Genomic DNA, 23,618 nt, shown 5'->3' on the forward strand with positions numbered 1-23,618 from the left:
AAATACATTGTTTGTAAACAAGAAAGTAGCACAGGCGCACTGCCTTCTTAAAGGCATTGGTCAGGCGTCAGATTGTCTTGCAAGGAAACTTACTAACTTAATTACAATTTCAATGGAAAACAAGAGGCTATGACACCTTCATAATCCGCTCAAAGACTAGAACAAACTCGGTCCCTGGGATCGAGTCCCAAACCCTTAACTCTCGGATCGAATGAGTGCAGTACGCCTGCAGATGATAAGAGTGACGATGCTTTGAGAGCGCCCTCAACTGACCACACTTTTGACTCAACTGCTACCTACCACACAAAATCAGAGTGATCGAGGAAAATCAAATCCTAGCAAAATGTTCATTCATCCCAAAAGACACCCTCAGGTAACCGAGGAAAAATCGAATCTTTATAGCCAATGCAAAGCTTCATTAATTCTAAATGCACACTCAGGCAAGCAATGGTTGTTACTGTTGGAAAGATGAGCCCGGTGTTCAAGTAGCGTACTGAGATTAACCCTTTCACCAACATGATTTAGCCCACAGCTATCGTTATCAATAGAGAGTGTGGAAGTTTTGCAGGGAATTTGGGGGTGAACAGGTTAAACTTGACGGCTGTACGAATGGTTCAGATTAAATATTGACGTATGTTACTCATTGCTTCAGTAATTAAAGCCGGGTCGTCAGACAATTGCCTTTAAAAAAGTGGGGAAGGTCTTTTGGAAAATTACACGAGACCCGCCAATGACACCTGAGAAAGTCGAGATGAAATGAGTTTATTCAAAATAGACAGACACATTTTACTCGATTTATGAAAATCGGACTACACGAACTTGAGTGCAGCATTAGAATCGGACTATTTTTATTGTAAGTAGTCAGTTATTCATCATTATTATCAAAGTAAAGAAGTTGAAAGCAAGTAAAATGGATGAAAAACGTTTTAACTTATTAAAATAAAACTAATAATAAAAAGTATGATAAACTGAGGGCAAGAGTCAATATAGTAGAACTAGTCAGTAACATTAATACTTTTTACCATTCGAAAAAGAAATAACCGAACGGAATGGCTTCTTCTTACCAGATAAACTTTCCCTTTGAAATGTTTCAATTACAAACAAAACTGCAGATTTCATCCATGCGGACTCAAGCAGCATAAAATTCGATGCCCTAATAAACATGCTATAAAAAGTGTCCGTAAAGAAATAAGGGAAAGGTTAACTGCCAAACTTTACTTTGTACCGACGCATATAGGCCTACACAAGGTTCTTAAAAATCTTTATTTGTATTGTAAGGCCGAGCTATTGTCTGAAATACCCTGTACAACCAATATCATATCATGCGTTATTCGTTCCGACAGTGAACCCATTAGCCATGTCAAGTTTATGTTTGATGACGACAGTTTACACAAAATTTATCAGTATATTGTAGTGCTCTAAATTTGATGCTGGCGCTGTCTAATTACTTGAAAAATATAATAAAGGAAATGATGATAGTTCGGTGAATTGACTTGGTTTTTCTATGTACAATATGACCTTGCATATTGATTTTGTCAAGGTCTGGATCGTTTTTGCTATCTGAATACTGTCTGAGGCAATGTCGCCATTTATAACTCACAAGGTGGTGCTTTAATAGAGTATGTGTAGGGGATACACAATTTTGTAATGCTAAATTTGATCCCGCAGTGAGGTCGCAACAAGTAATAGTAATCGCCAGGAGACCTCACCCTAACCTCATAAAGCCAGGAAAGTATCTACTTAACAAGTACTCTAAGATTGAACATCATTCCAGATCTTAATTGCCATCAATGTTTCAAAACCCCTAAGGCAAAGAGTGAAACAGTATGCAAAAACCATATAAAAAGTTCATATGTGAGTTCATATGTGTCGTCCGCACGTGTACATGGCGTACCTCTGGTAAGGTTGACCGAAGCTTTTTACACCGATGTACGCGCTTTATTACTGTTGGAGGGGGGCAGTGTAGGAGGACGGCGCCACAGCCTTATATGCTGCTCTCCCAGGTAACCCGACCGTCTCCAAGCAAATATGGCGTGGGATAGAAGAGAACGTCGTGTTGAAATGCTTCATTTGTATAAGCTTCGTTACTATTGGCGTCTCTTTGTTCCCATGGTTTCACGTCGTCTATATCGCCGTTTTCGACGTCCAGTCCGTAGTTTGGTAACCCCTCAGCATAGACGGAAGCCGGCGCGTTGCTGCGTACAATAGCCTTGTGATCGTGGCATTGCTCTATCCATTTCCTCGGCTGGATGATATCCCAGCGTCCCTCTGAACCCTCTTGCTCGAAAGTCTGAGTTGAAATTTCCCGAATGCTGTCATTTGTACCGTTAAATTGGTTGGCCACGTTGTTACTTGCAGCCGAGCGATATTCCTGTTCTTTCGTTGCATAAACCATGTTTCCTGTCTGGCTATTCACGATGACGTCACCTCTGATACTATATTCAGGGATTGCGGTTTTCTCACCACTTTCCTTATAATCTGCATTTTTCTTGTCGTTTTCTGATTTCACCACGGCCTCCCCGTCTTTGGACTCCCTGCGTTTCTTCAATACTTTGTAAATTTTGAACGAACTCATGAAGATGACGGCATCGAGGATCATGCACAAACCAAACAAACTCGGGATCGTCAACATCTGAAGAGTGAACAATCCCGGCGGAAACGACAAGTTGATGACGGAGAGAGCTAGGGCGACGTTCTGGCACCCAGTTTCGAACCCGACGGTGCGACGCTTAGGCCCTTCCAGACGGAATATCAGTGAGATGACGTAACCAAAGGCAAAGCCTATTGCCGGGTAGATCAACGCCAGTATCCATGGTTTCCAAAAATTGGAGAAAAGGCTTATATTCGTTACCATCTGGATGATCAAACAGATAAATACTAATACCATAGCAATGGCACTGCATACCTGTAAAGAAAAAAAAAGAGAGCAAAAAACCAAAAAAAAAAAAAAAAAAATTAGAAAGTCAGCGGAAAACTACAGAAAAGCTTACAGATAACGTCCTTCATATTTTAAAGAGATCTTAGTTAGCAGTTAATTACTTAACATATCTTCTATTAAAACACAAAATACAAAAAACTCTGAATCGTTTATGACAACGAAAATGAGACAAATTATTCTTGTAGTCAAAGAGAAAATTATCTCCAAAAGTAAATATAGCTTAAAAGTCGCATAGCATTCCTAACTCGCCATGCAACAGAGACGATATAATTCACCATGCAGAGAGAATGATGTTGGGAGCCTCACCTTTTCCACAATGGCGGCAATCTTCTCGGACTTCCAGCGAATCAGCATGCCAACACCCCCTGGAATCAGAATGCTGACCAAAGACAACATTATATCGGTGTATGGAACTTTTGTTGACTCGTTGGTCCAACTACGACTGTATATGAGGAGATTCAGGGGCATCAGCCCGATTGCTAGCACCGTGGATAGTGTCGTCATGCAGATACTGAGAAAATAACGAATGCATATTTTATTATAAAGTAATATGTATGTCTGTCTGAAGTTACAATTAAGATTGTTATATATATATATATATATATATATATATATATATATATATATATATATATATATGGTACAAAGTAATGATATATGTTGTTGCCATGTGTTTATTTACACAATCACTTTCATGCAATTCATAAACGCGTACTCAAAAATATATAATATTTAATATCTTACCTCAGGGTGACGTCACTGTTCGAATAGTAGCAAAATAAATTCGATAAAGTGCCCCCTGGACAACAACTCATGATCAGTGCACCAAGAGCAAAGCCCGCGTCAAGCTGGAAGGCATGAGCCAGAGCGAATCCTATCAGTGGCATCACTATGAATTGACAGCCAGCCCCGATAGCTATGGCATACGGTCTCCTCAAGTTGGCCCAGATTTGTTTCACCGTGGTCGTGCAACCCATGCCTATCATGACGAATATCAAAGCTGCGATTATCAGGATCTGATTGGCCAGGCCAATGGCTTTGTTTGGCTTTGCCAAGCCCGTCATCATGGTGCCATTGGTCAGGGAGTTGTTGTGCGAGGTGTTCACTATTTCAATGGTGTCCATCCTTACACTGCTTCACTGAGATGCCAAGGACATATAAGAAAACAGTCTAGGTGAGAGAATAAAAAGATAAATTCAATTTAACAAAGTTGAATATAATTTCAGATCAGGGCATCTTTACGTTTGTTTGTGGCTTTATGTATGAATGTCTGTCAATCTGTTTGTGTCTGTCTCTCTGTTTGTTTGTATGTATGTATGTATGTATGTATGTATGTATGTATGTATGTATGTATGTATGTATGTATGTAATAATAATAATATTTTATTTCTTTAAAGCGCACTACACATACGTCTCAGTGCGCTTTACACATTTAAAATTGATAAAATACCAGCAAAGCATAACAAACTATAATGTAAAAAACAATCAAATTAGGCTGAAAACGTACATGATTAAAAATGGTGAAAATTTCGGCAGAGTAAAAACAGTCAAACTACAAAAAAAAACCCAACATTTTATTAAAATTCTACAGAGTAAGTAGCAGAAAACGTTAAAATAAATCAAGCATCAGCGGTTACGGTAAAATGGTGACCCTTCCAAAACATTAGTAATAGTGCTTTACAAAAAGGTGAGTCTTTAAAACGCGCTTAAAACAGTCAACGGACTTGGCATTACGAATTTCAGGAGGCAATGAGTTCCATAGAGAAGGTGCGCAGACAGAGAAAGCTCTCTGCCCATATGCCTTGTTGAACATTCCAGGCGGTGGCACTACGCGTAAGGAATCACTCGATCTGAGATCTCTGGCAGGGGTGTATATCTCGATCAGATCCATGAGATAAAGTGGAGCAACATGATGAACTATTTTAAAGGTCGTCAACAAGATTTTGAATTTAATTCTAGCTTCTACGGGCAGCCAGTGTAGATCAATGAAAACAGGTGTGATATTATCAAATTTACGAGTACGCGAGACAAGGCGAGCTGCAGCATTCTGAAGTGATTGAAGGCGTCCGAGCTGAAATTTCCCAACACCATACAAAAGACTGTTGCAGTAATCCAGCTGAGAAGTGACAAATGCATGGACCACCTTTTCTGTGGTATGTCCAACAATTGACGGATCTTTCCAATTCTACGCGATGCATAAAATCCATTCTTACAGATGTGGCTGATATGGTCTGACATCGAGCCGTCATGGGTAAGTTTCACACCGAGATTGCGAACTGTAGCAGAAGGGGCAATATCTGACTCCCCAATCCTTGGACTTGAAAGTTTCACTGCATCGGATCTGAGACGATGTATGTATGTATGTGTGTATGCATGTATGTATGTATGTATGTATGTATGTATGTATGTATGTATGTATGTATGTATGTATGTATGTATGTATTGTATGTATGTTATGTATGTATGTATGTACACTCTGTATTCTAGGAAGGTAGAAAGATAGGTAGGTAGTAGGTTGTAATGTATTCATGTTTTCCAATCACTTTATCAGAAAGCACATTAAAATCCCACAGCAGCAGTGTTCTCCCCGCGAATTTCTGATAGCCCAGAGGATAATTTGCATCATGATATAATTAAATTGTAATGTTAACGAGTTTCTAAATTTTTATCAAGGGTGGCCATAGACCAGGCCTTGCCATAGACTGAAAGATCCGTCGCTCGAGGACGCTCTCTACGCTCCCTAAGAGGGGGAGCGTGAGAGAGCGCACTCGAGCTACGGATCTTTCAGTCTAGGGACGCCACTAGGCTTTAATTGCTTTTGGGAGAACACAGCACAGAAGTCTGAATACGCATACATTGAATGTCACCGAGAGAATGACAATTGCAGTAAAGAAAGCAAAGTCTAAGTATATTTCAAGTGTTTAAATTTCCACAGCACGTGGGTTATTATCATTAAGGTAGCAAAGTGCAGCATTTTCTTCTGAACTGAATTGCAACATAGACAGTAGAGGGGGGAAGCCCCCTCTACTGTCTATGATTACAACATAGCGAAACAAAACAGTTACTCTGCCAAGTGTTATAGACCTTGTTGTACAGCTTAGCGTTATGTGAGACCAGGGAAGGCTATGACTCAAAGGACTTAAGTCTACCTCCCTTGTGGCTCAGAGTTCGTAGGTTTATCTCAATTGGTTTGCAATTTTCAAGGAAAACGAAACATTTAGAGATAGAACGAGTCTTTGGGACAGATATTCTGACTCTTAAACCATTACAATTATTTTCTGATCTACCATTTGGGGAGGGTGCATTTTAAAGCTCTTGGTGAAAGAAAAATTTTCACCATCTTAGTTTTTGAAATCGAAAATTTCCTTTTTCTCCATGGAGTTAACACAGAGATGGCTCATTTCAAATACCAGTAAATCTAGATCGAAAGATCCGTTGCTCGCCCTCAAGCGATGGATCTGTCAGTCTACTGTAAATCTTGGGTAATTTGCAGGGTGACCCCCGATTTTTATTCTTGACTTTGAAAGAGTATGGTTGAAAGACTCCTTGAGGAAAGTTTGAGAAAAGTTTTAAGTCTTTCGCTTTCGAGGTACGTACTACACAATGATCAATGTATACGAGGACTAGGGATTGGGGACTACGACTATGAAAACAACGTTTCACGTTAAATGTTCATTGTCAAAAATTATATCATACCAGTATATTGATGGTGCAAATACAGCGATCTGATTGGTCTAGAAGCGAAAAGAACTGTGGTATATTCGCGATATACCACGACTGGCATACGCGCAAGCTCTTAGCTTGAGCGACAATCCAGTATATACTGTTAGGATATAATAGCAATAAAGCACACCCAGTGACGGTCTACCACTCGATTTTGACCATTTCACTTCCTATATGCACACGCTATCGCTCGTGCATATATGTCGTGAACTGGTCAAAGTCTTGTGGTATACAGTCGCTGGGTGAAGTTTATTGTTTAAGTAGTGCATTGATACCAGCTTTTCAGGCTTTTGCTGTGGAAGATTAATGATCTTGATTAATAGTCACTGTAGCACCATAAGACTGTTTTGAACGCTGTCCATCTGGATCAAAACCTTGATGAGGCTGCACTGAGTTATCCCATTCTGTAGGTGTGTTGAGGCAGGAGAAAGTACGGGGGCATAATATTGCGACTGAAGAACCAATATGCAACATGAAGATCTTTTTTCCTCCAAACATGGACCATTAGGGCAAAGCAGATAGCTCCGTGCTCGGAGATGAGTAATAATCACACAATGTACCACGTTGCTTTGAACAAAGCGTACTCTGTTATTAAGCCATGGCTTTTGTGTACGATTACGTATGTTTACGACCACAGCCACTTTTTTATATACCCCAATGGTCTGTCCTAGGTTTGTTGTCATATGATTCTCCTTCAATCAACTTCTATCGACGAGATAGTTGTCGTATTCAAGTTCAAAAACGTCACCCTTTGGGTTCAAGCGCGTACCAAAGTCGACACAGCTATTAAGATGACACTGTCAAGTGGTAAAATGCTAATCAAAGCATGGCGACCTTGACGAACAACCTAGAATTTCAAAGCTCTGCAGCCTGTGCCTATTACAAATGTTCGCATTGACTGTAGGACCTTAATATTTCTCTGAAAACGATTTTTACACTGTTAGCGAAACTAGAGTTACATTACGTGTATATATTGAAAAATACTGGTGTATGAGCATGCAATCTTCTACAGAGGCTGTTACAACTGTTACGTAATAGGGAGAGAAGATACGCAGTTTTCTCACCGTGTAAGTCAAAGTAAACAGCGGAAAATGAAACTTATCGAAGGACAAACCTTACCTATCTGTCTGACATGGAAAATCCACGCACTCACTCGACGACAATTGCTCGTAAATTCTACTCTGGTGTACCGCGATCTGATCAGAACTTCATGAGTACTTTTTTCACCTCCCTGGCACATTTAAAACACACTCTCGCATGGGACAATAGATGCGACGCCGTGAAAGAAGAATAACAGCTCATTTACATCTGAACAGATTGTTTTGTTCCCAGTCACTATTCTTTCGCTTCCAGTACCGTATAATCTCTCGAACGATGTGTGTGTAGGGGGATTCGAATACGGGGGGGGGGGGGGGGGGGGGCATTCCTTTGGATCGACAATAATCAGTGGTTGTACAGAGGCTGCTTTCGCTCAATTAAGTCCAACAATTTAAAGCTGCACATAGATTTAGTATTACAAATTCACAGAGCAGCGAATAAAAACCGACTGTGACAACTTTCAGCCAAGACATCAAGATACTACAACAGTACATACAGACATACACACACACACACCTACACACACACCACACACACATACACACACACATACACGCATATATACATACATATATATATATATATATATAAGCATATATATATATAAGCATATATATATATATAAGCATATATATATATATATATATATATATATATATATATATATATATATATATATATATATACACGATAGAGATCGACGACACAATTTGTAGCATTGTTACACTTGGTGCATCGCATTCGGTCAACTGCGCACATTCCATGACTACCAGCTAGCATAGTCCTATGCCATTCATAATCATCATACGAAAACATGATCACACGAAATATAGGAAAAACAAGGTGAAATGGTGCTTGCGAGCAATTTGTCTCTTCGCTACCCGCAAGGAAGAGAGCCGAGACCATTCGCTTTCCAAACAAATCCAAAAATCTTTAGCGATAAAAGACGACAGTAACTTGAATCAAAGTCAGTAGAAGAGAAATATATATTCGACGGTGATACGTTAAGCTTACTACCTTAATCCTCATTCGTGACGTTGCTCGTGGAATCTTTAACGATAGCTTACCTGATAATTCTCTCCCAGAATGATAAACCATTGGTTTCTGAAAGCATGACCTGGAAAGATCCAGCTACATGGTTCAAGTGCGTCAGTCTTCTGACACCGTGCAGGACGGGGACAGTATAACAAAAACAACACTATAATAGTTTACCTGAAGGACACAAACAATTATTGACTACTAGTATTTATCATAATTTCCCGAAAACATCGATTTCCCCCAAAAATCTCCAGGAGACTGTGGTGGACAACCTCTTTGTAGACGGCCGACCTTTCTAGATATTGTAACCATGTAGCATTCTCGTGATACTATATAAAACTATCCGATAATGGTATACCACTTGCTATGTGTGTTAGTACCGCCCCCATATACGAGTAACCGATATGGCAATGACCATATACGTACTGGACAATTATGACAACCCAAATCGGTTACGTGACATGGACAATGCAATTCAACAATTGTTGTTGATGGCTGTTTACTTTTAAAGAAATTTTCTGACGAAGATCATCATTTTATGAAGACGTAGTTGCCTTGCCTTGGATTCAAGGGTTTATGGATTTATGCAGTATAGACCATGGCGCTCGCTCCAGGGTCTATGACGAATGTGGCAGCGATATTTGGATCAATGAGCTGTCCATTGTATGAAGTGGCCATCACACAGTGAATATAGGGAGTATTGCATCACGAGTCACAGAAACATCTAGGGGAAAAACAGTGACTACGAATTGTTAGGCCAAGAAAAATAAAGTTTGTTTCTCATCCTAGACATATTGCAAAAATGATGCGGTGACGCGGGGTTTTTTCCTCTCATTTTTTTAATCTTCAACAAACAAGAACGCGTAAAAAACATGAAAACAACATAGGAATGCATGCAGAGATAAATGCACTGCAGTGTTGCTGAGTATTTTTGTATAGCAACAGTTCTGTGGTTTGACTTTTAGTGCAGCAATGCACAGTTTTGACAGATTAATATAACAGTGACATATGTGTACAGTTCTGAATGGAATGTTAGTGTTTACAGTTCTGTGTTATGCACTATCGTCGCGTATTTTTGCGTTTAATTTTTCTCATTTTATCCTCAGGGGCAGCAAAAAGGGTTGAAGCGGCGCGTCTGGTCGGAATTGACGCGCGCGAGGATGAGAGACAAACTTTTTAATTTTTCTTGGCCTTATACCAGTAAAATAATATGTATACCTGCAATCCCGTTCCCAATGAAGTTTTCCTCAACTAAGGAAACATAACAGCTGTAACCGTGGCTTTACGAAGCTATGACTAAAATGATGCCCAATTGCATCAAAATTGAAAATAAACCTGTGATTATCAAATTGAAATTAAAAATCCTGCTTTCAGAGTGAAGCTTTTTAAACGCTTTTTACTCATGGTCATTAGTTAAGGTAGAACGCGCCTAGGGGACAGCTATTCGGGCTCTCAGATTTCCACTATTTCTGATCTACCACTTGCGGGAGGGGGAGGGGGCTCATTTTAAAGATCTTGTAGAATGAAAAACTTTCATCGTCTTAGTTTTTCGAAAATTATTTAAATTTCAAATGTCGCAAAATGTTTGGTTAATATATTTGTTTCGCTAGTTCCAAACTTTGCACGGTGACCCCCGATTTTTATCGTTGATTTGGTAAGCGAATGGTTGAAAGTTTCATTCAGGAAAGTTTGAGCAAAAGTTTAAGTCTGTCACTTTCAAGACGCATGCTACCTTAAAAGTAAGAATGGACAAGTAACATTTTTCGAATCTAAAAAAAGCAAGCTTGTAAAAATTCAAGTGTTCTACAAGGTTCAAAGTCAATTTCACGCAAGCTTAAATCAGTAAGATTTTGAGTGCCTGACATTTCTCCTGAAAGGAAAAGTAGCTCTCTTCAAACACCAGCCTTTTCATTGTCACAAAATCAATATGCAATTAATTCAAGGGAAAAGTTAACTTGAATTAACTCTCATCAATTTGTACGCGATAATAAGTGGCCCCGATAAAGTTTATTGAAATGCAAAATTTGTGAATGTTTCATCTGTAGTCATGGCAACATCTCGGTGCTTGGCCTCATCGGCGAGGGGGTAGGATATACTGATGGAGACAACTTCTTCATTTCCATTCTGTGGCATCACGGTAAGTACATCTTCAGCCAGATCTTGGTTTTCAGTCGCAAATGCATTTCCCTTTTCGGTTGTCGTTGATTTGCGGCGACACCGTGTGACACAGCGATACACAACGACAAAGGCTATAGCCTCCGTGGTCATGAAGGGCCCGAATAATGTGGGCACCATCAACATCTCGATTTGCTCTTCGCTGTTTGGGTATGACAGGGTGATCAGGCTCAGGGCTAGAATGACGTTCTGAAGGCCAGTCTCCAAGGCAACTGTGCGTCGTTTTGTCGCATCCAGGCGAAAGATGCTCGATAGGATGTACCCGAAGCAAAAACCACCCATCGGTAGAGTAGAAGCCGCTAACCAGACTTTCCAACTCATGTCAAACCTCATGGTTCTTCGTAAGATAACCATAACCAAAGAGGAAAGGATCCCAAGACCGCCAATTATGCTGGATACCTGTGTAATGGAAACGGAACTTTATCATGTCATGTACATTAATGCAATTTAAACTTGTTCGAAGTTTACCCGAACGCCAATGGTACCTCTGAGAAATTGCGCTGTGAAAATGAAAATTAACAAAAGAAAATATTAACAGGCCTAGGTGTGCGTAGACTGGACCAATAGTCGCTTGGCTTTTCTCAGGCGTTCGAAGCAGGCACTGACTGGCAAGCAAGGGCTAGAGTATCGCGTTCACTAAACGATCCTAGTAAGCCGTTAGCCTGCCTAAGTGCATCAATTTTCTTTAATTTTGCGATCATCACCCTCCTCCTTATCCTCCTCCTCCTCCTCCTCCTCCTCCTCCTCATCATCATCATCATCATCATCATCATCATCATCATCAAGTTGCTTTTAAGCTTTTACAGTTAAAGCGTATACGATCATTCTTAACTAAGAAAGCAATGTTGACGTTTTATAATTGTTTCATATTACCTCATTTTGATTATTGTTCGAACATATGGGGTCATTGTTCAACCACTCTTTTATCTCGTATAGAAAGACAACAGAAATCTGTTGCTAGAGTGATTTTAGATCAAGATTTTAATACTCCAAGTTATGTTTTATTTAAATCCTTAAGGTGGTTGCCATTTCGTGAAAGAGTTTCATACAATGAATCAGTTTTAATGTACAAAGTTCTGAATAACCTTGCACCTGATTATCTTAATGTTTTTAGAGGTGTAAAGCAGATCCACGGACGTAACACAAGGTCTGCAAACAGAGAAGATCTGTATATTCCAGGGCATAGAACCCAATTTTTCAAAAGAAGTTTTATGTACAACGGGGTTAAAATATGGAATACTTGGCCTGGAGAGATCAAATCTAGCTCTTCACTTCTATCATTCAAAAGAAATTGCAAGTGCCATTTTTTTAAATAGATGGGTTAATCTTACTGTTATGTAAATTTTAAATTTGTTTTTAGATTGTTTTTACTTGTAGCGTTTTTACATTTTTTTTCAGTATAAAGTTTTAGTTTTCTTCCTGACTTATTTTTAATGTAAATATTGTAAATGTAATGTTGTTATACTCGACTCTGTGTGAGAAGAGCCTCAGGCTCAACAGTTTATCGAGTTTAAATAAAGTCTAATAATAATAATCATCATCATTATCAACACTTTATACGTCACAGCGCCTTGTTGCTACTACTCTATAGAGTATCATAGTGCAATAATAATAATAATAATAATAATAATAATAATAACAAGGCAGTATTGCTGAAGGCAATGAGTACTTGGGCCGTGATAGAGTAATTTTGAGGACAATATATACTACTATTCAAATATGGTCTTGAATTTCCTCCTGTCAATTAGGCATTTGATTAACTGGTTATTAAACGAAGCAATGGCATGACAACGGCAAAATATGTCTAGCAACTTTTGTGGAGTTTGAGGCAGGGGTTCTTTATTTATAGTGGACATTGCTTAAACTCCTTAAATATTCAAATTACAGCAAATTTCTTTTGTTCTCGATGGTAGATGTCTAATATTTAGATGGGCATATTTAGATTTCTACCCTATAGTTATCCCTATATACCAAAAATCGGACATCCAGCTCTATTGGCTTGCTCAGAATTAGATATGCACATAATTAATGAGGTACAGTATGTGGTGTCATAAGGTGTCCCATCATACCAAATATGAAGGGTGTAGCACTTGTGGTTACTGATTTGTGGACAAATATATATATATTTGAGGTCAAAGGTCATTGAGGTCACGTCACATTTTGTCAAAATAATTGTATTGCTAAGTTATTCCTATATACCAAAAATCAGACCTCTAGCTCTATTGGCTCGCTCAAAATAAGATATGCGCATAATTAATGAGGTACAATATATTTTGTCATAAGGTGCCCTATCATACCAAATATGAAGGGTGTAGCACTTGTGGTTACTGAGTTGTGGACAAATATGTATATTTGAGGTCAAAGGTCATTGAGGTCACGTGACGTTTTGTCAAACAAATTATATTGCTAAGTTATCCCTATATACCAAAAATCAGACCTCTGGCTCTATTGGCTCGCTCAAAATTAGATATGTGCATAATTAATGGCGTACAATATGTGGCGTCATAAGGTGTCCCATCATACCAAATATGATAGGTTTAGCACTTGTGGTTACTGAGTTATGGACAATTATGTATATTTGAGGTCAAAGGTCACCAAGGTCACATGATATTTTGTCAAAATGTCTGAGATATCTGCGTGAACCGATGGACTCACTGATGGACTCACGGACGGATATGACCCAATCTATAAGCCCCCTGGACTTTATCCGTGGGGACAAAAAACTGTGTCACTGCATCCTTTAGGCAATATGAATACGATGAGAAACTAATTTTTATTTTTCTTGGCCTTATACATGGGAGTCTATGGAGAACTGCCTTATACATGGGAGTCTATGGAGGTGTAAACTAAAAAGTCCTCTAACACGGCCAAATTCGATCGCATTGTGAAACAAATCGACGTGCATCTGTATGGGGTTGGGTACTATTCTTGTACAAAGTTTGAAAGACATTGACCAGGGCATGTCTGAGATATCTGCGTGAACGGACGGACGGACGGCCGACGGACTGACATGACCAAACCTATAACTCCCCCAGGACTTCGTCCGTGGGCACTAAAAACAACGCAACAGTTATTACAGCTACACTGGCGGTAGGTTCATATCTAGAGCCCCGTACGGTCTGCCGCCGTCGCTTGAAAACAATCTCATAAACCTGGCCATATGGGCAACTGTGTATGTGCAGCTAGCTGGATGCTTGACTTCCCGGAGAAGGCGAGCTGTCACGTTCAAGCTCAGGATTATTTGTCGATCAAATTTCAGTAAATTTACCTTACCTGGATGAAATTTTGTCTATAGGCTGAAATTTCGCCGAAGTTTGACAAAATTGCATCGATTTTTCCGGTTCATATCCGACATTTTTGAGTTTTGAGTGCAGACAGAAATAAGTTTTGAGGCAACATGGCTGCGACCCCATGTTGACCCCTAGCCCTGCGTACGATGTATGTGCTACAGCTAACACACAGCATCGTACGCAGGGCTAGCGAGAGAGTTGCCGACATCGACGGTTATTTACGAGAAGTGAATAAAAGACTGTCATTTTTGGAAGCGATCGAGTAGCTGAGGTAGGGTGGGATACGACTTGGGCCCAAGAACGCTGAATTTCGGCAGTAATTTGGCTTTTTACATCAAGTCCCAAAATGGATTTGAAGTCACCGACCCTACGTACGGGTCTTTGCAGGGCTGTGGTGAGCGGGGCGATTAGCTGTAGCGGAACACACAGTATCGTACGCAGGGCTAGTTGACCCCAAGTGAAAATGTGTTCGCGATCAAATATTCATATATTTTTTTCAGAATTTTCGACAAAATCATTGCTTCTTAAATCTTTTGTTAAATATAGAATACTAAAATAAAAATGCGATGTGCCATGTCTCCAGATTTCTAAAATATCGTTCGTTGACCGTTCGACGGAATACTCATTTCGCAAACTGGTGACGCAGTTGAAATTCAATACTGACCGCCAAATAATCTTAATGAGACGAGATCATTCTAGACATCCTCCAAATTATCCAACCATTCGCGTTAGAGTTCAGCTCGCTTAGAGTATCATAACATTCTTCGGCCTTCGTTTAGATCGACCCTAATCTCTCCCATTTAGGAAATAAATACACAAGCCACCTTGACAAAACTTCGTGCACCATCCAGGACCAAACGCACTGCAAATCTGTCTTGACGTCATCATCTCCTTACATGGTAATCGGCATACCGTATTTTTTAGCAAAGGAGACACAGAATACGTCGGAGTATTCAGTTTCAAAACGTATTACATTGTGTGATGTTGCCAAAAAAAGGTAATGTTACTGCAGTGGTATAAATTACAAAACACAAAAGTTCAAATCAGTTTATTTTGGACTGGCTTTACCCAACATTTCATATTGTTTCTTATGCCAGATTTGACCACGTGCTTACTGGCGACCCCTTTACATGCAAATTTTGTGTCAAATGGTGTGTTCTCCTGGAAAAACAAACGTACGATTTCTATATGAAGGAGGCGAAATTTTCCCTCAAAACTCGAACCCACCCCTTTATGGGGTGTACCTAGCTATTTTGAACGAGCTTCTCGAATCTGCAGCTCTATTTCGAAATGATGGTCTGGTTTTCTCAGCTCAAGGATAAGTGTTCTCCATCGCTGTGGGCATTACTATTCTCAACTGGGGGCACAGTTTCCAGTCGTAATGTTTTTCATTGTGCCCGGGATATAAAACCTTTCCTTTTTACACTTTCAGTTTGATTAAGACTAGTCCACATCTTGTCAGCGATTAAACATGTTTCAAGTTTAAATGTTAAATTCTGGTCTCGAGCCCTCCTGTTCAACCAAACTGAAATTACCCCTCCCACATTGGCTCGTCCAGTGGGTGTAGCAAGGGTCGTGCCATCGCGTAGGAAACGGAGGGTGCATTAATTGTTGCATTTCGATGCACATTTTGATTATATTCAGAAGATTTTGTGGCAAAAACTCAGATAGAGAAGCATTAATATTCACATCTCACTTATTCAAGACTGGCTGAGAGCAGCACTTCCATTCAGTTAACATCATTACGCCATTTATTATGCCAAGAAAGATGAAGCCAAGACATTTTGCCCTCCCTGGTCTCAGCCAGAAATGGTTATACCTTACAGAGTTTTTTCCCACGGAATGAAAACAAATGTACTTGGGCTGAGGCCCAAGTACAATAATAATAATAATAATAATAATAATAATAATATTGGGTTCTTATATAGCGCACATATCCACATGTACATGTGCTCAAGGCGCTCTACAATTATTATTACCCCTGGTCACTGGACCTAATATGATACCACTCAACTCCCTGGGGAGCAAACTACAGCTCACATGTGCAGCCAATAAGCGCAGCAGAGCTAAACACACACATTACAACCACTGTCCTACCAGGTACCCATCACTCCTGGGTGGGGAGAAGCAATGAGGAATAAAGTGCCTTGCTCAAGGACACAACACCATGGCCATGCTGGGGCTCGAACTCACTATCCTGTGATCGTGAGTCCACTGCTCCAGTCACTGGCCCATGATGCCTCCCCTATGACAGAACATTTACGACTTACATCTTTAGTCACAGTATATTGATGCTTAGGTACACCCTGAACTAGCTCTGGTTCTATCAAATAATATAAATGGTAAAATAATTTGAATGCTGAAATTTGATTCATCTATAATCTGATAGATTATTCAGTATTTTGACTGTTTATAATCCCATATTGGTATATCCAATGTTCCAACACTGATGATTGGCATTGTAACTAATTCATATGCATACAACCACCAATAACTTTTCCTATATATATAGGTATACTGTTACCTGTTCCAATTTCGCCACAGTTACCATGGAAAGAGAAAATCTAACCAATCACAGATTTTAAGCGGGTGGCCCTTATTAAAAAACAGCGCCCTCACATAGGCATTTTGAATACCAAGGAACGCCCCTTTGATCATATATGGGCATATTTAGATTAGAGGTGACTGTACACCTTTAAACAAAATGGAGACTGAGGGGAAAATAAAGCTTACCTTGATGACGTATTTTGCCACTTTGGGAAGTTTATATTTACAGAGGCAACCAATAGCAGCAGGCACAACCACAGAGACCAGGGAGATAATGATGTTTACGTAGGGAATAACAGCGCCCCCAGGATCTGTCCAACTACGACTGTAGATAAACAAACACAGCGGCATCATGCCAATGGCCAATAGCGTTGAAATTGACGTCATGCAGATGCTGAAATTCAAGATAACAATAAAAAAATACTATTTCAGTTTGAAATAGCGACGAGGAAATCAACCTATGGCATACTTCATTTTTTTCCGTGGCTGCAGAGTCAAAAAACTCGATTGTTTCATGATCCGTCAATTTACCTATCAAAATGTTAAAAACCAATATGTGAAAAATATTAATATGAATTATGGTGGTTCTGAATGTCGTTTGATTACACCAACTGACAATGGTTACCATGTCCAACTTCAGACATCCACACAGTTGGACGATATTTTCAGCAGGAATACTGATACTGTCAGTAGGAGATCTGCGTTCAACTTTCATATGAGACCCATGATGATGATGATGATGATGATGATGATGATGATGATAATGATAGTGTTTACTTTGATCAGAGACGTGGGAAAAAATTATTAGATATTTTATTATATTTTATTTATTTATTCATTTATTCATTTATTTATTTTGCACGAAACGGTAAATAAAACAGTAAAAATTAATATGAACACAGATTCACAATAACGCGCGATAAAAAGCTATTTGTGCATGGATATACGCAGAATAGTCCTAAGACTTATTTCCAATACGGTCAAAATAACACACGACCTCAAATGACCGTGAGCAAAAAAACCGCAAAATTGACAGTTAACAGGAGCAAAATAACCTAAGTAAGAATACCAAAACACTGGACAAAGCTAGTAGAACTCATTGTTGGATCTTGCGACATGAACACCGTGTAAATAGCTCTTTACTTTTCATTTAAAGGCACAATTTGAGACAACATTCCTGATGTTACATGGTAAATTATTCCAAAGTTGTGATGCTGAATAGATAGATACATTTCCACGTCAAGTGTTATAACTATGAACATTTTGTGTCATGAGTAAAGTTGAAGACAAATAAGACTGTCCTTGGCCATGAATTACCTTATGCGTCAAGCTTAGTTTTAAATATGCAACCCTTTGTTCAATTGGAAGCCAGCCTAATTTCTCAAACTGAGTTACATCAATGTGCGCAAGGGAATGCAGATCCAAAACAAATCTGATAATTTTGTTTTGTGTTGTTTGTTAGCGACACTTAGTCGTTGCATTAAGTCCCGAATACCAATACGCGCATGCGTAGTCGTAAATACAGTTAATTAAAACGTTGGTTTCAAGTTTCCTAGGGTCAAAATCAAGCAAATTACGTTTATGGTATAGGTATTTGAGCTTAGAATTCCCGAGCGGAAATGTCGTCTAAGCCAATGTCTTTGTGAATATCGAGAGAGAAAATGTGACTCAAGACCTCGAATTCGCTTGCAAAGGACAATGCAAAGAAGTCTTTTAGGTCACCTTTGTTAGTATAAACATTCTTGACGTGATCCGGGTCATATTTGCAAGAAACTGTTGGTAATTTTTCGACCAGGTAGTGGCAAAATTGCAGAAAAAAATATTGTATTTATCAGCAACTCTCTGACCATCATAACATACTCCTTCATACTTGCTGAAACCTTTCCAAAGATTTCAGTGGCATCCCCAAGGAAGTTTTTCAGGGTTTTCTAAAGTTCTGCATTGTTCTTCCCAGAATCGTTGATTTTTGACTTAAAATAGCCTGATTTTGCTTTCTTCACGAGTCTAGCAACTTTGTTCCTGACTGCCCTAAATTGTTGCAGCAGAGATCTATCACATGACAATTTCACTCACTGTAGGATATTATTCCTTTCTCTTGTACCATCCGATGTCTCACTAGTAATCCATGGCATGGGTCTTTGTTTCAACCTGATCTCTTTGACAGGGGCAATTTTATTGATCACACCTAACAGCAAGGACTTTAAGCTGTTCCAAGCTTCATCTGCTTTGTCACAGTTGATCACAAAAATAAATCGATTTCTTTAAGCATTGATGTGAACAGTTCTATAGAATAACCTTTCATCAACCTTATTATCTTGACCGAATTATAAGAACCAATCTGACCTTTACACACCTTTCTTCTACAATACGTAGCGTAGTGGTCACTGATCCCAATATTCAAAACACGTGATTTGCAAATCTTATCCTTATCCGTGGTCAAAATAAGATCGATGATTGTGGAACTCTCGGTAGTTACTCGAGTAAAGTCTGTAATAATTTGTTCCAAATCGAAAACATGACGAAAATGTGTAAATTTCCTGAAAAGAAACCCATCATTTGATTTGTCAACTATACAATTGAAACCGCCTATTAAGCCATTTAAAGAAAATTCTTTGTTTGCCGTCCTTGGATTTTTCAAAACCTACCACTGAGTCAGCAAGGGAAAAACAAACACAGACAAAAACACAAGTGTATTATTAACATATTAACATGAGCTCAACTTTCATTTGGTTTCTTTTGGAAAAATAATATTCTTATTTGTAATAGTGCTAACATTGTGCTTTTTTCATAATTGTCTCTGTAAACCTACCAGCACGTGGACAGCAAACGAAGAATTTTATTTGAAGCGCCTTACAATTGATTCCCGTCCTTGAATTCCATAAACGGCTAATGTATCTTCTAAATTAGCTTTGATTTTAGCAAACTTTGAAATACAAATCAATCCAAATTGCCACAATATTTTCATTTGCCAGATCAAACCTTTGACTGAAAGCAAGAGTGGACTTAATGTACAAACATACACCTCCATGCCCACTTTCCCGATTCCAATCTTTTCTTTGGACAACATATCAAGGTACATCAGCCTCATTAGACGATATTGAATCATCTAACAATGTTTCTCTGATCCCAATTATTGCTGATTTAGTATTGTTGGCTAAGGTACCGTTCAGTTTTTACAGCCGGGGAGGGGGGCCGGCAAAATCCAGGGGGGGGGGTTCATCATAATTTTGGAATCCGCAAAGGGGGGGGGGGGGTCATCGCTTCTTCACTGGTAGGAAAGGGGGGTCACCACATTTTCAAAAACATAATACCAACAATTAAGTTCACTTTATGCCATGGCCATGATCGACCCTCTTTACCGGCGGGCCGCCTTTGGCGGCCACTACAATAAATATACCGGTACATTATGTATTACCCATGACCCCTTAACGGGCAGACGCCTTTGGCGGCCCACTCCAATTAGATTTACTTCATGCAATGGCCATGATTGACCCTCTTTACCGGCGGGCCGCCTGCGGCGGCCCACTACAATAAATTGACTTTATGTAATACCCCACGGCAATCTTACCGTAAAATTCCCAATTGAAGCCGCGGCTTGTATTAGAAACATTTTTGAGGGACCCCTGGGATCACGCACTGAATAATGGTAATGGCCGCGCACCTTCAGCGGCCCTGTCCAGTAAAGTCTACTTTATGCAATAGCCATGATCGACCCCCTTTACCGGCGTGCCACCTTTGGTGGCCCACTAGAATAAAGTTGACTTTTAATACGTAATGGCCCATGACCCTCTTAACCGGAGGGCTGCCTTTGGCGAACCACTCCAATAAAGTTTACTTTACACAATGTCCATGGACATGAGTTGTCCATGGAAATGAAGTTAAAAATTGCCTTACAGTCGTCCTAATTAACAGACGTTTCAATGGATGTGGCTGACAAGTTTGTGCACTGGCATCGAATAAAGAGCGCCGCGTACCGGAGTTCAAATCCAAACCATGCGGGTAAATTTGACATATGGGTTTTGGTTATTTTTCAGGGGGGGGGGGGTCATCAATTTTTTTCGTCTGACAAAGGGGGGGGTCATCTTTTTTCACAAAAAATGCAGGGGGGTCTATATTTTTTTTGAACACCGGCGACAAGATTTTGCCGGCCCCCCCCCCCAGGCCGTAAAAACTGAACGCTCCCTAAAATCTGTATTTCCCATGTTTTGGCAGCAGACTATATTGATGTGAATGATATGTAAACCCCGTTTGTTGAAGCAGTCGTAAGACTCTTCTTGAGTAAAACTTGGTCAGCAATGGGCTTTTGTTCAGCGCCTCATTGACATCAAATCTTCGTCCTCAAAGAATGAATTAGTGAATAGTAGAAGTGAACAAAGTAAACGTATCCATGAGTCATTCGGACTGTCGTACAATGTAACATAGACTTCAACTGAAGTGTTCTGGCATTTGGTGTGACACCATTTCTCAGAGGAAAAATATAATAACCAATTCTGATTTGATTTAACTGGTTTACAACAGTCACTGCATGGGAATTTATAATTGGTACCCTGGTCCATTTCAGTATCACCTGCAAGTAGCAGTATGTGTACTAATATTCTGCGAAACAACCACCTGGATAAATAAATAATAAGTACTGTACCCCTGTTTGCTTTTAGTTTGTTCCTGTCAGACGATAAGCTTCGATTTCATTTTACTACAGCAATGTCTACTTCAGTCTATGAGACTCAGCCGAAATTCAGTAAAAGCATTTCTCTTTCATGTTTATGTAAAATGTCACTTCTCTCAAAAAACAATGTCTGATAATTGTTTGGAGGCCCCGTATTAACGGTAATTTATTTCATTCCCACCGGGAGACCCATACTGCACTTTGTTACGGTGGCAGTATACAGAAAATATGATACCATCGACTGTGAAAAGCATGAAAGAAAATTACATACACGCAGACTCAGCAAATCGAAACTGCAGCTGCACATGACTGTGTACCTTTCGGAATTGTTTTGTGAAAGTTTATTACCTTAACGCGACGTCTCCATCCGCCCAGTAAGTGAAAATGTTAGATAAAGTACCACCTGGACAACAGCACACGATCAAAGTACCGATGGCATAGGAAGGTGACATATTGGTAGCGTGCGCCATGGCGAAACCACATAGGGGCATTACCAGAAACTGTGACACAGCTCCGATGATGATTCCGTAGGGGCGACGAATGTTTGACCACAGGTCTTTCATTGTAATAGTTGCACCCATTCCTAGTATGATGAAAATCAGGGCTACTGTCATGCTTACTTCGTGAACCTTCGCCAATGTCATTGCCATTGAGTCCATTCTCGGAGCATCCGTCGAATTGAGAAATATACCGCTCTGGTTGAAGTTCTCGGAAACTGTCGGCCAACTGGTAAACGCCGGACGGAGAGTAAGGAGAGACATATTGCTGGCCGTGTTGGTTGCGTTCATTTTATGTAACAAACAGAGAGATTACGGAGGCTATATATGAGACCAAGGCGAACTGGACAAGGGTCGCGGATTATACCTGTAGCCTTCAGCGAAGCAATTCCAATGGACATTGTGATTTCATTCTGTTCTAGGGAGCGTCGAGTTTAGAAATTGATGCCCGAGGCTCTCACAATAGAATGGATTTCACGATATTTACACTGTTCGTTTCTTTAGGATACTGAAAAATTGGTTTCGACGCACAAATCATACCAACAAGCAAGACACCAAATTTTGATTATGTCCAGACTACTTCTCTTTATAACAATCGTTTGTACTGTGTGCATTTTGTTTCAGTGTATTGCGATCTACCATTAAAATGTACAAACTTGATGACACGACGTCATATTGATGTTGACCGGCTTACAGATCTTGAAATCAGGCGACTTCTGACTGATCCTTATATGTACTCCCATCCGCTTGGCATGTTGACGTATATGACAATTGTATTTTTCTCATTTGCGATTTTGATATACAGGAAAGGAAATGGACGTCTGATGATCTGTAAGGTCACCGTAAGGAATGATTGCGTTTCGAGTGCGTTATGATCGACGGCCCCTAAGACAGGCAGAGCCGTTGGAGGCGTTTGTAGGTAATAACGTAACTTCGTGCCGGAAAGTTTTATCAGAACTTGATGGAATAGAGGGTGTGTGAGAGAGAGAGAGAGAGAGAGAGAGAGAGAGAGAGAGAGAGAGAGAGAGAGAGAGAGAGAGAGAGAGAGAGAGAGAATCCCCCGGCGAATAGTGTAGATCAAATAAAAAAGGCGGTCTGGCAAGATTCTTTTTAGTCGCTTTTCAATGAAGCGAAGATTGTGTTTCGACATCCATTAGAGTAACATACAAGCCCGGTGTATTTTGTTTGGCAAACAAACGTTCAAATCGGCTGAAAAGAGCATTTCTTGACCCTTAGAAACATACGAGCTTTAGAATTCAGGACTATAACCTCTCGGTATTAGGCTCGACGTAAATGTAACTAACAGAAAGTAGCGGGGTATTACAACGATAGAAACAGTTGCACGTGAGGGTACTTCTTGCAAGCTGAAGGGGTTTAACCCCTTATAAAGGTGTTTATAATGAATTTCAACTGACGCAAACAGATCGCAACAACGGAAAGGAACCCTGAGAAGGTGTGTTAGAGTGATGACGCAACGCTAACCCTAGCCATCCGTTTTTATCTCTTGAAATTTGCTCATTTTATATACGAGAAGTACACTTTGTGCTCGACCTGGTCTGTCTCCCTCCGCCGATGTCACGCAGAGATTTGTCGTTCTTTTTTGTTTGTTTTGCTCTAGTACATACTTACACGTCTAATTATACGTA

The 23,618-nt window shown here is 39.8% G+C and overlaps 2 protein-coding genes across 2 annotated transcripts; both read right to left on the bottom strand.

Moving 5' to 3' along the window:
- Positions 1-746: 746 nt before the first annotated feature.
- LOC139121248 (ileal sodium/bile acid cotransporter-like) lies at positions 747-7,952 on the bottom strand. Its single transcript, XM_070685971.1, has 4 exons — positions 7,781-7,952; positions 3,683-4,108; positions 3,245-3,449; positions 747-2,905 (listed from the first exon to the last, which is right to left on the bottom strand). The coding sequence occupies exons 2-4, from the start codon at positions 4,060-4,062 to the stop codon at positions 1,985-1,987; spliced, it is 1,506 nt and encodes a 501-aa protein (XP_070542072.1). The 5' UTR covers positions 4,063-4,108; positions 7,781-7,952; the 3' UTR covers positions 747-1,984.
- A 1,304-nt stretch (positions 7,953-9,256) lies between these two features.
- On the bottom strand, positions 9,257-22,267 carry LOC139121249 (ileal sodium/bile acid cotransporter-like). The gene is made up of 3 exons (XM_070685974.1): positions 21,824-22,267; positions 16,996-17,203; positions 9,257-11,371 (listed from the first exon to the last, which is right to left on the bottom strand). Exons 1-3 carry the CDS (start codon positions 22,261-22,263, stop codon positions 10,805-10,807), a joined length of 1,215 nt encoding a protein of 404 aa, XP_070542075.1. The 5' UTR covers positions 22,264-22,267; the 3' UTR covers positions 9,257-10,804.
- Between the last annotated feature and the right edge of the window lie 1,351 nt (positions 22,268-23,618).

Source organism: Ptychodera flava, chromosome 21 (assembly GCF_041260155.1).
Source record: "Ptychodera flava strain L36383 chromosome 21, AS_Pfla_20210202, whole genome shotgun sequence".
Taxonomy (NCBI): Eukaryota; Metazoa; Hemichordata; class Enteropneusta; family Ptychoderidae; genus Ptychodera; species Ptychodera flava.